The following is a 13,883-nucleotide window of genomic DNA, read 5'->3' as shown; positions in this document are numbered from 1 at the left end:
TAAGAAAAGAAGACTACATGAAGCCTAGTTAGTAGGAAAGTGCTTGGCATGATATCATCACTTATACCGCCAGCAATGAGAAAAAAAACATTAAAGTGAATATGGAGGAAGAGAACTAGTAGAAGCTATAATGGCCTGCCATGACGGTATATGAACTGGAAAGAATGACACTAATGTCCCCCTCCAGCTGCCCCCAGTTTATTGTCCTCCTTCAACTGCTATAGTTTAATGTCCCCTTCTAGTTGCCCCCAACTTAATGTCCCTGTCCAGTGACCCCCCCCCCAGTTTAATGCTCCCCTCCAGCTACCACAGGTTTTATGCCCCCCTTCTAGTTGCCCCCAGCTTACTGTCCCCACCCAATCACCCCCACAGTTTAACATAAAAAAAAACCTAATACTCACCTCTCCTCACTCCTCTGATGCTCTGTCTGAAGTCTCTGCTCCCAGGGGCTTCGAGGAGCTGCAGGTGAGATGTGAGTGATGTCATGACATTGCACTTACTACTCCCGGAGCACACAGACGCAGATGGGTTGAAGCCAGGACATATTTTCCGCTGACCGGGATAGTGCGACAGGACCCGAAATCTGGGACTTTCCTGCTGAATAAGGGATGGTTGGGAGGTATGGATCATTAGTATCTGATCTGTGAAGATCTGACACCTGGACTCTATACAAAACCTGGTCTCCTCCTATTCAAATAATCCCTGACAACACCGCTATACATTATTAAAAAAAGTTAATGTTAAATACTAAGTGTACATAGAAAATAGAATATATAGGAAAGGAAAATAGAAACCTCATAGGGCCAGACATGATCCATCAGACAAATGATATGTTCTCTCCTTTTCTGGGTTATTTCCATTTGGCCCTGTGTGATAATCTGCTTTATGTGTCCAAGTATAAGAACGTCCTGGACCAGAGGCGTAGCTAGGGGTTCGGCCCAGAGTGGGCGAATATGTCCAAGTGGGCCCCCAACTTACGTATACCGATATTATCACTTTGTGGTGACTGTATAGAGGTAAATATCGGCTCTACACAGGGCTCTGCACAGTGGCGTAACTAGGAATGGCGGGGTCCCGTGGCTAACTTTTGACATGCCCCCCCCCCCCCCCCGACCAACACCGAAGACCTGCGCGCTCTATTATGCCCCATAGTTACCCCTGCACACAGTATTATGCCCCATAGTGGACGCTGCACACAGTATTATACCCCATAGTGGCCCATGCACACAGTATTATGCCCCATAGTGGCCCCTGCACACAGTATTGTACCCCACAGTGGCCCCTGCACACAGTATTATCCCCCATAGTGGCCCCTCCACACAGTATTATCCCCCATAGTGACCCCTGCACACAGTATTTTCCCCCATAGTGGCGCCTGCACACAGTATTATCCCCCATAGTGGCCCCTGCACACAGTATTATCCCCCATAGTGGCCCCTGCACACAGTATTATCCCCCATAGTGACCCCTGCACACAGTATTTTCCCCCATAGTGGCCCCTGCACACAGTATTATCCCCCATAGTGGCCCCTGCACACAGTATTTTCCCCCATAGTGGCGCCTGCACACAGTATTATCCCCCATAGTGGCCCCTGCACACAGTATTATTCCCCATAGTGGCTCCTGCACACAGTATTGTACCCCATAGTGGCCCCTGCACACAGTATTGTACTCCATAGTGGCCCCAGAGTATAATAATCGGAGATCCAGGGGGAGAAAAACATAAAAAAAACTCAAGTTACTCACCTATCTTCCGGCTTCTACGCTGTCGGCCTCCGAAGTAGTCTATCTTCAATTACGTCAGACGTCACATGACCCGGGACGCAGGCCGGGGTCATGAGACATCAGACGACTAGGCCGAAGCCTGCCCGGATCGTGGAGAGGTAAGTAACAGTGTTTTTTATGTTTCTTACTAGAGATGAGCGAAAATAGAAACCTCATAGGGCCAGACATGATCCATCAGACAAATGATATGTTCTCTCCTACCTCTGCAGACTTAGGGGGCATTCACTACGGAGTAACGCCGGGCGTGTATCACAGCCGTACACGCCGGCGTTACGGCAGACTGCCGAACACTTCCCATTCACTTCAATGGCGGCGTTTACGAGTGTGAATGCCCCCTTACTGTGAAAAGCGTTGCAGGAAAAAACGTGATTCGATTCTACCATGGTTTATCCTGCATTTTCTTGCTGCCGCTCGCTATGTGGGGCCGTAGTCTTAATGAAGTCCAAGTGCCACCTTAACTAAATGTATTCCCCCCTTATATTATGTCCCTGATTCCCCCTGACATAAATACTGCACCCCTAGTGACCCCTTATATAAATGACCTCCCCCCTTGTAATGCCCCTAATATAATCCTTATATAAATGACCACCCCATTGTCCTAACGCCCTCTAACGAATCCTCCCTTATATGTCACCCTCCTATACTATTACAACACCCATAACGGTGCTGAAAATGTTTTTTTAAAAAGTTATACTCACCTACCTGTGATCCTTTGCTGAATGGAGCCGCTGCCGCCTTCTCTTCTCTATGAGCAGAGTCCACGCATAGGACGCCTCCATCCCGACGCAGGACGCACGATGACATCATCGCGCTGGCCCATGTCATGAGCAGATGTGGTTTGTCTGCTCTAGGAGTTTTGTAAACCACAGGCCTGAGCTGGTTTGCGCTTTACAAGACAAGGATGGGTTTTAACTAGATCAATGTAGTTAAAAGTAAAGCATTAATGGCGGCCTGGGCATGGCCCCCCCAGAGTCAGTGGGCCAGGGGCAGCCGCCCCCTCTGCCCTGGACAACACCTAATAAAGCGGACACGCGCTAGTTCTGGGCAGCTGATACTTTGGGGTTGGGAATATCTTCCTTTTCTGTGCCCAAGACATCCCAGTCACATCTTACATTTACATCCAGGAAACTGAGTCCCTTTTATTATTGCGGATAAGAGTTATGAGTGTCAGTGAGGAATAGAATTCTATAGTGACGGCTTTTCATGGGAAACCTCCAATCTCATAAAGCAGCCAGGAAGATATTCTGTATCTCACTCCACACAAGAAAGACACCAAAATAAAATATCTTTAACCATTTATTAAGAAAATAAAAAATCCTTCATTGTACAAGAATTCCTTCTAAGTTTCTATAAAAATGAGCGGAGAATTTACAGAGATAAATAGAAAGATCTGGTGCACAAGACTGTAAGGAGGAGAAGTGTCCGGATGTGTCAGGAAGAGCTGAGTCCTGTCTGGCCCTCGGGGTCACTGGTTGGGGTCTCCGGGGGGTTTTGTTCTCCATTTGCGGGGCTGGGGGTAACATTGATAGGTATGGCTCTTTCTTCAGACGCCGGCAGGGCCAGTCTAGGAGCCTGAAAGCAGAGCTGGCCGTCCTTGGACAGGGAGCACAGGAGGTCCTCAAGGTTGACGTCTTGCGGGAGCTCAGCTTCACTCCTCCACTCTCTGGACTCATGGAAAGAGACGCCATTCTCTGTCTCCTTCTTCTTCTCATGTTTTCCTGAGACAATGAGTCTCCTGCCTTGCCTTCTGACTGTCAGCTCCTCAGGAGAGAAGCCACTGACGTCCAGGGTGAGCTGAAAGTTTTCCTTGCCCTCTTCTCCTGAGGTGGAAGCCTTTCTGTCGGTGTCTCCAGAGCGGCTGTTCAGATGGAGCCTCCGTTCCATGTCCTGGGCCAGTAGATGGTAAGCCTGGTTGGCCCGCTGCCTCCTCCTCTCCATGTCTCTCCACATGCTGGTCATGTCACCTTCCAGCAGGCCAAACATGAGTTGTGTATCCGGCCAGAGAGTGCGGGCAGGATGACTGCAGACACACAGAGGGCTGTATGATGGCTGCACAAGGCTCACAGGAATCATCTTCTGCTGCGGGTTTTGCTGAAGCGCCTTGTCTTGGTTGAGTAGAGGCGATGTGTTTGTCAGCGGCTGCTTTCTGGCTGCTCAGTACTGCCGGCTGCTGCAGCGCAGCTTCTTATATATTCACTGCTGTGTCTTCTGGCGTCTTCCGGACACTTCCATGTGCTCTCTGTATATGGAGTGTAAGGGAGGGGGACTGGACATACAAACACTGAATGATACATGAGGGCGGGGCGGAGGCGGAGCAAGAAACCTCCAGCATAGACTGGAAATGGGGGCGTGTCAGGTGGGCGGAGCCAGGAAAGTGACAGCCGGAGGTTTCCAGATCATTCACACTTCTGTCTGTTATGTATACAGTGTTATATAATAAAAAGTAAGGACACTATATATGATAATAAAGAGGTCACTGTATATAATGACAAGCGAGAACACTGTATATAATAATAAGGAGGAGACTGTATATAATAATAAGGAGGAGACTGTATATAATAATAAGGAGGACACTGTATATAATAATAAGGAGGTCACTGTATATAATAATAAGGAGGAGACTGTATATAATAATAAGGAGGACACTGTATATAATAATAAGGAGGACACTGTATATAATAATAAGGAGGTCACTGTATATAATAATAAGGAGGTCACTGTATATAATAATGAGGACACTGTATATAATAAGGAGGTCACTGTATATAATAATAAGGAGGTCACTGTATATAATAATAAGGAGGTCACTGTATATATAATAATAAGGAGGTTACTGTATATAATAATGAGGACACTGTATATAATAAGGAGGTCACTGTATATAATAATAAGGAGGTCACTGTATATAATAAGGAGGTCACTGTATATAATAATAAGGAGATCACTGTATATAATAATAAGGAGGACACTGTATATAATAATAATAAGGAGGACACTGTATATAATAATGAGGTTACTGTATATAATAATGAGGACACTGTATATAATAAGGAGGTCACTGTATATAATAATAAGGAGGTCACTGTATATAATAAGGAGGTCACTGTATATAATAAGGAGGTCACTGTATATAATAATAAGGAGGTCGCTGTATATAATAAGCAGGACACTGCAGATAATAGGAAAGAGGACGCTGTATAGAATAATAAATATTAGGCTATATATAATAAATAGGAGGACACCGTATATAATAATAAATAGGACACTTTATATAAAAAGGAGCACACTGTATATAATAATAAATAAGGCACTGTATATATGTATATAATGAGGAGAGTACTGTACATAACAATATGATGCTATATACAATAATGAGGACACTGTATATAATAATAGATAAGGCACTATCTCTATATTATAAAAATGAGTTTGTCTATCTGTATGTTCTTTATGGACGACCACTCGACTAGACCGATATTCACCAAATTTGGCACAAAGATACTTTAGCTGTCCGGGAAGGTTTACAACCAAGTCCCAGCTCGCTCAGACGTACCATTGCTGAGATACAGCATTCCCAAAGCAATGACCCCCCCATTATCCAATACAAACCTGCAAGTCATTCACTCATATTCCAACTGCCATACACATGGTCACTCTACATGCACAATCCAACACTGATATCCACACTGAGATACACGTATCAGAGTATTAGATACACGCCTCTGCACACAGTATTACACGTTAGAGGATTAGATACGCGCATCTATCCACAGTACCACATGCCCGAGGATTAGATACGTACATCTGCACACAGTAGCACACGCTGAAGGATTAAATACGTGCATCTGCACACAGTTCCACACGCTGGAGGATTAGATACACAGGTCTGCACACAGTTCCACACACTTGAGGATTATATATGTGCCTCAGCGCAAAGTACCACATGCCGAAGGATTAGATATGCGCATCTACACACATTTCCATATGTTGCAGGATTAGATACATGCCTCTTCACACATTACCACACGCCGGAGGATTAGATACATGCCTAAGCACACAGTACCACACACCAGAGGATCAGATACACACATCTGCACAGTTTTACATGCCGGAGGATTAGATACGCGAGTCTGTCCACAGTACCACATGCTGAAGGATTAGATACACACATCTACCCACAGTACCACACGTCAGAGGATTAGATACGAGTGTCTGCACACAGTACCACAAGCCGGATGATTGGATATGTGCGTCTGCACAAAGTACCACACATCTTAGGATTAGATACACAGGTCTGCACACAGTACAACACACGTGAGGATTATATATATGCGCCTCAGCACAAACTATCACATGCCAAAGGATTAGATACGCGCGTCTACACACATTTCCATATGTTGCAGGATTAGATACATGCCTCTTCACACAGTACCACCCGCCGGAGGATTAGATACGTGCCTAAGCACACAGTACCACACACCAGAGGATCAGATACACACATCTGCACACAGTGTTACACGCCGGAGGATTAGATACGTGCGTCTTCACACAGTACCACAAGCCGGATGATTGGATATGCGCATCTGCACAAAGTACCACACATCGGAGGATTAGATACGAGCCTCTGCAAAGAGTAACACATATCAGAGCTTTACTCCAGGTTTCCATAGCAATCCAGCCATTTTCTTTACTGCTGTATGTCAGCTCTAAAGGGGCAGGAAGCTGTGGAGGACACTGTTACACAAAGTCACATACACACAGCTTTACTCCAGGTATCCATAACAACCAATCACAGGTTTTTCACTGATATCCAAACTGACATACACATGATCACATAACGCATATGGACACATACATAAATGTCATATAAAATACACCACTGCAAAACTGGGCAATTCTAATGGGGCCACTACACAAGCAAAAAATTAAATATACCCGTGCGAAGCCATGTCCTCCTGTTAATATATATATATATATATATATATATATATATATATATAAAAGAGTTTTTGTCTGTTTGTTCTTTATATGCAAACAAACGACTGGACCGATCTTCACCAAATTTGGCATACTGGTTCATCAGGTGTCCAGGAAGGTTTTAGACTGGGTCTCAGCTCTCTCGGATGTACCGTTCCTGAGATACAGTATTCCCCAAAAATGACCTACATTAGCCAATAGAAGCCTGCAAGTCTTTCACTCATATTCCAACTGCCATACACATGGTTACATGTCACTTATCAGCCAATAGAAGCTCACAGGCACAGTCTCCACATGCACACAGATTTACTCAAGGTTTCAATAACAACCCAGCCATTTTTCTGCACTGCTGTAGGCTAGCTTTAAAGAGGATTTTTCATGTCCTTAGGCACATGCAGTTTTATATACCACTAGAAAGCTGACAGTGCACTGAATTCAGTACACTTTTGGCTTTCCTGGTATGTGCCCCAGGGCTGGAGGTATCAGTGCCGCTACCAATTTCAGCCCAGAAGGGCATTCCTGACAGTTTAGCTGGGCTGTATAGAATGCCCTCCTGACAGTACTCATTCATAGCCCTGTACTCTCAAAGGGGGCTTCTTTACCACCCAGTGATGACACTAAGCTGAACATTATATGTAATAATAGAGATGAGACCTAACCATATAAACTTATTAGGATTGCGCCATCTCACCACATCTTAAGCCTTCCTCGGAGAACAAGCCCTTAAACTTTTTGAAGACAAAAATGAAAATGTCATCACCTCAGGGATATACTGTATGTAAAGATATATATTTTTTTAGCTAAGTAAATTAGACAGCGGAGGGGGTAGTTTAGTGTTTAATTTATCCCGGAAGCCCCTTTAAGGTTACAGGAATTTAGAATTAAGCCTATTGTACGAGATGCCAGTCTGACTAATCTGCCCCAATGTGTCTGTTATTTGTGTAGATGAACCATAAGGATAAGTGCGTGTCTACATGTAAGGAGGATTACTATTATAAGCCCCTGTACATTATAGAAGTATATACAGAGCTGTATATAATGTGACTACACAGACAGGAAGATTTATTGTATAGCTCTGAGTTATAAAGATCAATATGTAGTTCACAGTTATGGCCACCGGATGGCGCTCTAGACTACAAAGTGAAATAAAGCAGCCGGGAAGATATTCTGTATCTCACTCCACACAAGAAAGACACCAAAATAAAATATCTTTAACCATTTATTAAGAAAATAAAAAATCCTTCATTGTACAAGAATTCCTTCTAAGTTTCTATAAAAATGAGCGGAGAATTTACAGAGATAAATAAAAAGATCTGGTGCACAAGACTGTAAGGAGGAGAAGTGTCCGGATGTGTCAGGAAGAGCTGAGTCCTGTCTGGCCCTCGGGGTCACTGGTTGGGGTCTCCGGGGGGTTTTGTTCTCCATTTGCGGGGCTGGGGGTAACATTGATAGGTATGGCTCTTTCTTCAGACGCCGGCAGGGCCAGTCTAGGAGCCTGAAAGCAGAGCTGGCCGTCCTTGGACAGGGAGCACAGGAGGTCCTCAGGGCTGACGTCTTGCGGGAGCTCAGCTTCACTCCTCCACTCTCTGGACTCATGGAAAGAGACGCCATTCTCTGTCTCCTTCTTCTTCTCATGTTTTCCTGAGACAATGAGTCTCCTGCCTTGCCTTCTGACTGTCAGCTCCTCGGGAGAGAAGCCACTGACGTCCAGGGTGAGCTGAAAGTTTTCCTTGCCCTCTTCTCCTGAGGTGGAAGCCTTTCTGTCGGTGTCTCCAGAGCGGCTGTTCAGATGGAGCCTCCGTTCCATGTCCTGGGCCAGTAGATGGTAAGCCTGGTTGGCCCGCTGCCTCCTCCTCTCCATGTCTCTCCACATGCTGGTCATGTCACCTTCCAGCAGGCCAAACATGAGTTGTGTATCCGGCCAGAGAGTGCGGGCAGGATGACTGCAGACACACAGAGGGCTGTATGATGGCTGCACAAGGCTCACAGGAATCATCTTCTGCTGCGGGTTTTGCTGAAGCTCCTTGTCTTGGTTGAGTAGAGGCGATGTGTTTGTCAGCGGCTGCTTTCTGGCTGCTCAGTACTGCCGGCTGCTGCAGCGCAGCTTCTTATATATTCACTGCTGTGTCTTCTGGCGTCTTCCGGACACTTCCATGTGCTCTCTGTATATGGAGTGTAAGGGAGGGGACTGGACATACAAACACTGAATGATACATGAGGGCGGGGTGGAGGCGGAGCAAGAAACCTCCAGCATAGACTGGAAATGGGGGCGTGTCAGGTGGGCGGAGCCAGGAAAGTGACAGCCGGAGGTTTCCAGATCATTTACACTCCCCGTCTGTTATGTATACAGTGTTATATAATAATAAGTAAGGACACTATATATGATAATAAAGAGGTCACTGTATATAATGACAAGTGAGAACACTGTATATAATAATAAGGAGGTCACTGTATATAATAATAAGGAGGAGACTGTATATAATAATAAGGAGGACACTGTATATAATAATAAGGAGGTCACTGTATATAATAATAAGGAGGAGACTGTATATAATAATAAGGAGGACACTGTATATAATAATAAGGAGGTCACTGTATATAATAATAAGGAGGAGGCTGTATATAATAATAAGGAAGAGGCTGTATATAATAATAAGGCTGTCACTGTATATAATAATAAGGAGGAGGCTGTATATAATAATAAGGAGGAGGCTGTATATAATAATAAGGAGGACACTGTATATAATAATAAGGAGGAAACTGTATATAATAATAAGGAGGTCACTGTATATAATAATAAGGAGGACACTGTATATAATAAGGAGGTCACTGTATATAATAAGTAGGACACTGTATATAATAATATGGAGGAGACTGTATATAATAATAATAAGGAGGACACTGTATATAATAATAAGGAGGAGACTGTATATAATAATAAGGAGGTCACTGTATATAATAATAAGGAGGTCACTGTATATAATAATAAGGTGGACACTGTATATAATAATAAGGAGGTCACTATATATAATAATAAGGTGGACACTGTATATATTAATAAATAGGACACTTTATATAAAAAGGAGCACACTGTATATTATAATAAATAAGTCACTGTATATATGTATATAATGAGGAGAGTACTGTACATAACAATATGATGCTATATACAATAATGAGGACACTGTATATAATAATAGATAGGGCACTATCTCTATATTATAAAAATTAGTTTCTGTCTATCTGTATGTTCTTTATGGACGACCACTCGACTAGACCGATATTCACCAAATTTGGCACACAGATACTTTAGGTGTCCGGGAAGGTTTACAACCAAGTCCCAGCTCGCTCAGACGTACCGTTGCTGAGATACAGCATTCCCAAAGCAATGACCCCCATTAGCCAATACAAACCTGCAAGTCATTCACTCATATTCCAACTGCCATACACATGGTCACTTCATATGCGCAATCCAACACTGATATCCACACTGAGATACACGTATCAGAGGATTAGATACGCGCCTCTGCACAAAGTACTACACGTTAGAGGATTAGATACGCGCATCTACCCACAGTACCACATGCCCGAGGATTAGATACGTACATCTGCACACAGTAGCACACGCTGGAGGATTAAATACACAGGTCTGCACACAGTTCCACACACGTGAGGATTATATATGTGCCTCAGCGCAAAGTACCACATGCCAAAGGATTAGATACGCGCGTCTACACACATTTCCATATGTTGCAGGTAGATACATGCCTCTTCACACAGTACCACACGCCGGAGGATTAGATACGTGCCTAAGCACACAGTACCACACACCAGAGGATCAGATACACACATCTGCACACAGTGTTACATGCCGGAGGATTAGATACGTGCGTCTGTACACAGAAACACATGCAGGAGGATTAGATACGCGCATCTGTCCACAGTACCACATGCTGAAGGATTAGCTACACACATCTACCCACAGTACCACACATCAGAGGATTAGATACGCGTGTCTGCACACAGTACCACAAGCCGGATGATTGGATATGCGCGTCTGCACAAAGTACCACACATCTTAGGATTAGATACACAGGTCTGCACACAGTACAACACACGTGAGGATTATATATATGCGCCTCAGAGCAAAGTATCACATGCCAAAGGATTAGATACGCGCGTCTACACACATTTCCATATGTTGCAGGATTAGATACATGCCTCTTCACACAGTACCACACGCCGGAGGATTAGATACGTGCACACAGTACCACACACCAGAGGATCAAATACACACATCTGCACACAGTGTTACACGCCGGAGGATTAGATACGTGCGTCTTCACACAGTACCACAAGCCGGATGATTGGATATGCGCATCTGCACAAAGTACCACACATCAGAGGATTAGATACGAGCCTCTGCAAAGAGTAACACATATCAGAGCTTTACTCCAGGTTTCCATAGCAATCCAGCCATTTTCTTTACTGCTGTATGTCAGCAGTAAAGGGGCAGGAAGCTGTGGAGGACACTGTTACACAAAGTCACATACACACAGCTTTACTCCAGGTATCCATAACAACCAATCACAGGTTTTTCACTGATATCCAAACTGACATACACATGATCACATAACACATATGGACACATACACAAATGTCATATAAAATACACCAGTGCAAAACTGGGCAATTCTAATGGGGCCACTACACAAGCAAAAAATTAAATATACCCGTGCAAAGCCATGTCCTCCTGCTAGTATATATATATATATATATATATATATATATATATATGAGTTTTTGTCTGTTTGTTCTTTATATGCAAACAAACGACTGGACCGATCTTCACCAAATTTGGCATACTGGTTCATCAGGTGTCCAGGAAGGTTTTAGACTGGGTCTCAGCTCTCTCGGATGTACCGTTCCTGAGATACAGTATTCCCCAAAAATGACCTACATTAGCCAATAGAAGCCTGCAAGTCTTTCACTCATATTCCAACTGCCATATACATGGTTACATGTCACTTATCAGCAGTGGCGTAACTACCGTGGTAGCAGCAGTAGCAGCTGCCACAGGGAACGGGCCATTAGGGGGCCCGGTGACAGCCGCTACCGCTGCGGTTTTTTTTAAATAGGCTGTTACGGGCCCTATTCACTTGCTGATCCTGGCTGGGCTGGGATCGGCAAGTGACACCGCGGGCCCCACAGGGGCTATCATTATACTCGGGGGTCTTTGCAGACCCCCGAGTATAATGACCGGCGGATCGGGAGAGGTAAAGGAACATAAAAAACTGTTACTTACCTCTCCGCGATCCTGCCAGGCCTCCGTCCTACTGTTGTCTGACGTCTCTGACGTCACATGAACCCGGCATGCTTCCCGGGTCATGTGACGTCCGACGTCATTAACGAAGGACGCGAGCGATGGTCAGCACAGGAGGACAGCACAGCACAGGAGCCGGGGAACAGGTAAGAAGCAACAGTGTTTTTTTTTTTTTTAATGTTTTTATTCCCCGGGTCTCCGATTATTATACTCTGGGGTCTGAAAAGACCCCAGAGTATAATAATTGTTTATGGGTGTCCACAGATGGACACTATTGGGGTTAATACTGTGTGCAGGGGCCACTATTGGGGTTAATACTGTGTGCAGGGGCCAGTAAGGGACATAATAGAGTGCGGAGGAGGGGTCGGTCGAGGTCTTCAGCGTCAGTTGGGATGGGGGGGGGCCCCCATGTCAAAAGTTCGCCACGGGGCCCCGCCATTCCTAGTTACGCCACTGCTTATCAGCCAATAGAAGCTCACAGGCACAGTCCCCACATGCACACAGATTTACTCAAGGTTTCAATAACAACCCAGCCATTTTTCTGCACTGCTGTAGGCTAGCTTTAAAGAGGATTTTTCATGTCCTTAGGCACATGCAGTTTTATATACCGCTAGAAAGCTGACAGTGCACTGAATTCAGTACACTTTTGGCTTTCCTGGTATGTTCCCCTTTCTGGAGGTATCGGTGCCGTTACCAATTTCAGCCCACTGTCAGAAGGGCATTCCTGACAGTCTAGCTGGGCTGTATAGAATGTCCTCCTGACAGTACTCATTCAGAGCCCTGTACTCTAAAAGGGGGCTTCTTTACCACCCAGTGATGACACTAAGCTGAACATTATATGTAATAATAGAGATGAGACCTAACCATATAAACCTATTAGGATTGCACCATCTCACCATATCTTGAGGCTTCCTCGGGGAACAAGCCCTTAAACTTTTTGGAGACAAAGATGAAAATGTCATCACCTCAGGGATATACTGTATGTAAAGATATATTTTTTTTTACTAAGTAAACTAGACAGGGGAGGGGGTAATTTAGTGTTTATTTTTTAATTAATCCCGGAAACCCCTTTAAGGTTACAGGAATTTAGAATTAAGCCTATTGTACGAGATGCCAGTCTGACTAATCTGCCCCAATGTGTCTGTTATTTGTGTAGATGAACCATAAGGATAAGTGCGTGTCTACATGTAAGGAGTATTACTATGATAAGCCCCTGTACATTATAGAAGTATATACAGAGCTGTATATAATGTGACTACACAGACAGGAAGATTTATTGTATAGATCTGATTTATAAAGATCAATATGTAGTTCACAGTTATGGCCACCGGATGTCGCTCTAGATTACAAAATGATGTGCAAGGAGAATATTCCTGGATAAAGCGCCTGCATTGTGTTATATGTTCTAGACTTTTCTGGATTATTTCCAGTCGGGCCTGTGTGATAATCCGCTCTATGTGTATAAGTATACAAACGTCCTGGACAAGACCTAATAAAGCGGACACGCGCTAGTCCTGGGCAGCTGATACTTTGGGGTTGGGAATATCTTCCTTTTCTGTGCCCAAGACAACCCAGTCACATCTTACATTTACATCTAGAAAACTGGAGTCCCTTTTATTATTGCGGATAAGAGTTACGAGTGTCAGTGAGGAATAGAATTCTATAGTGACGGCTTTTCATGGGAAACCTCCAATCTCATAAAGCAGCCGGGAAGATATTCTGTATCTCACTCCACACAAGAAAGACACCAAAATAAAATATCTTTAACCATTTATTAAGAAAATAAAAAATCCTTCAT

At 44.2% G+C, this 13,883-nt stretch overlaps 2 protein-coding genes across 2 annotated transcripts; both read right to left on the bottom strand.

Moving 5' to 3' along the window:
- Positions 1 to 3,108: 3,108 nt before the first annotated feature.
- Positions 3,109 to 4,011, bottom strand: LOC142209287 (heat shock protein 30C-like). The gene has a single exon (XM_075278222.1). It carries the CDS (start codon positions 3,856 to 3,858, stop codon positions 3,217 to 3,219), a length of 642 nt encoding a protein of 213 aa, XP_075134323.1. The 5' UTR covers positions 3,859 to 4,011; the 3' UTR covers positions 3,109 to 3,216.
- Positions 4,012 to 8,081: 4,070 nt separating this feature from the next.
- LOC142209286 (heat shock protein 30C-like) lies at positions 8,082 to 8,911 on the bottom strand. Its single transcript, XM_075278221.1, has one exon. The coding sequence runs from the start codon at positions 8,756 to 8,758 to the stop codon at positions 8,117 to 8,119; it is 642 nt and encodes a 213-aa protein (XP_075134322.1). The 5' UTR covers positions 8,759 to 8,911; the 3' UTR covers positions 8,082 to 8,116.
- Between the last annotated feature and the right edge of the window lie 4,972 nt (positions 8,912 to 13,883).

Source organism: Leptodactylus fuscus, chromosome 6, assembly GCF_031893055.1.
Source record: "Leptodactylus fuscus isolate aLepFus1 chromosome 6, aLepFus1.hap2, whole genome shotgun sequence".
Taxonomy (NCBI): Eukaryota; Metazoa; Chordata; class Amphibia; order Anura; family Leptodactylidae; genus Leptodactylus; species Leptodactylus fuscus.
The sequence above is the reverse complement of the archived record's forward strand: the minus strand, read 5'-3'. Positions and strand labels throughout refer to the sequence as shown.

Excerpts from the sequence above, each read along its gene's own strand:
- LOC142209286 (XM_075278221.1), bottom strand. The coding sequence starts at position 8,758 with ATGATTCCTGTGAGCCTTGTGCAGCCATCATACAGCCCTCTGTGTGTC.
- LOC142209287 (XM_075278222.1), bottom strand. The coding sequence starts at position 3,858 with ATGATTCCTGTGAGCCTTGTGCAGCCATCATACAGCCCTCTGTGTGTC.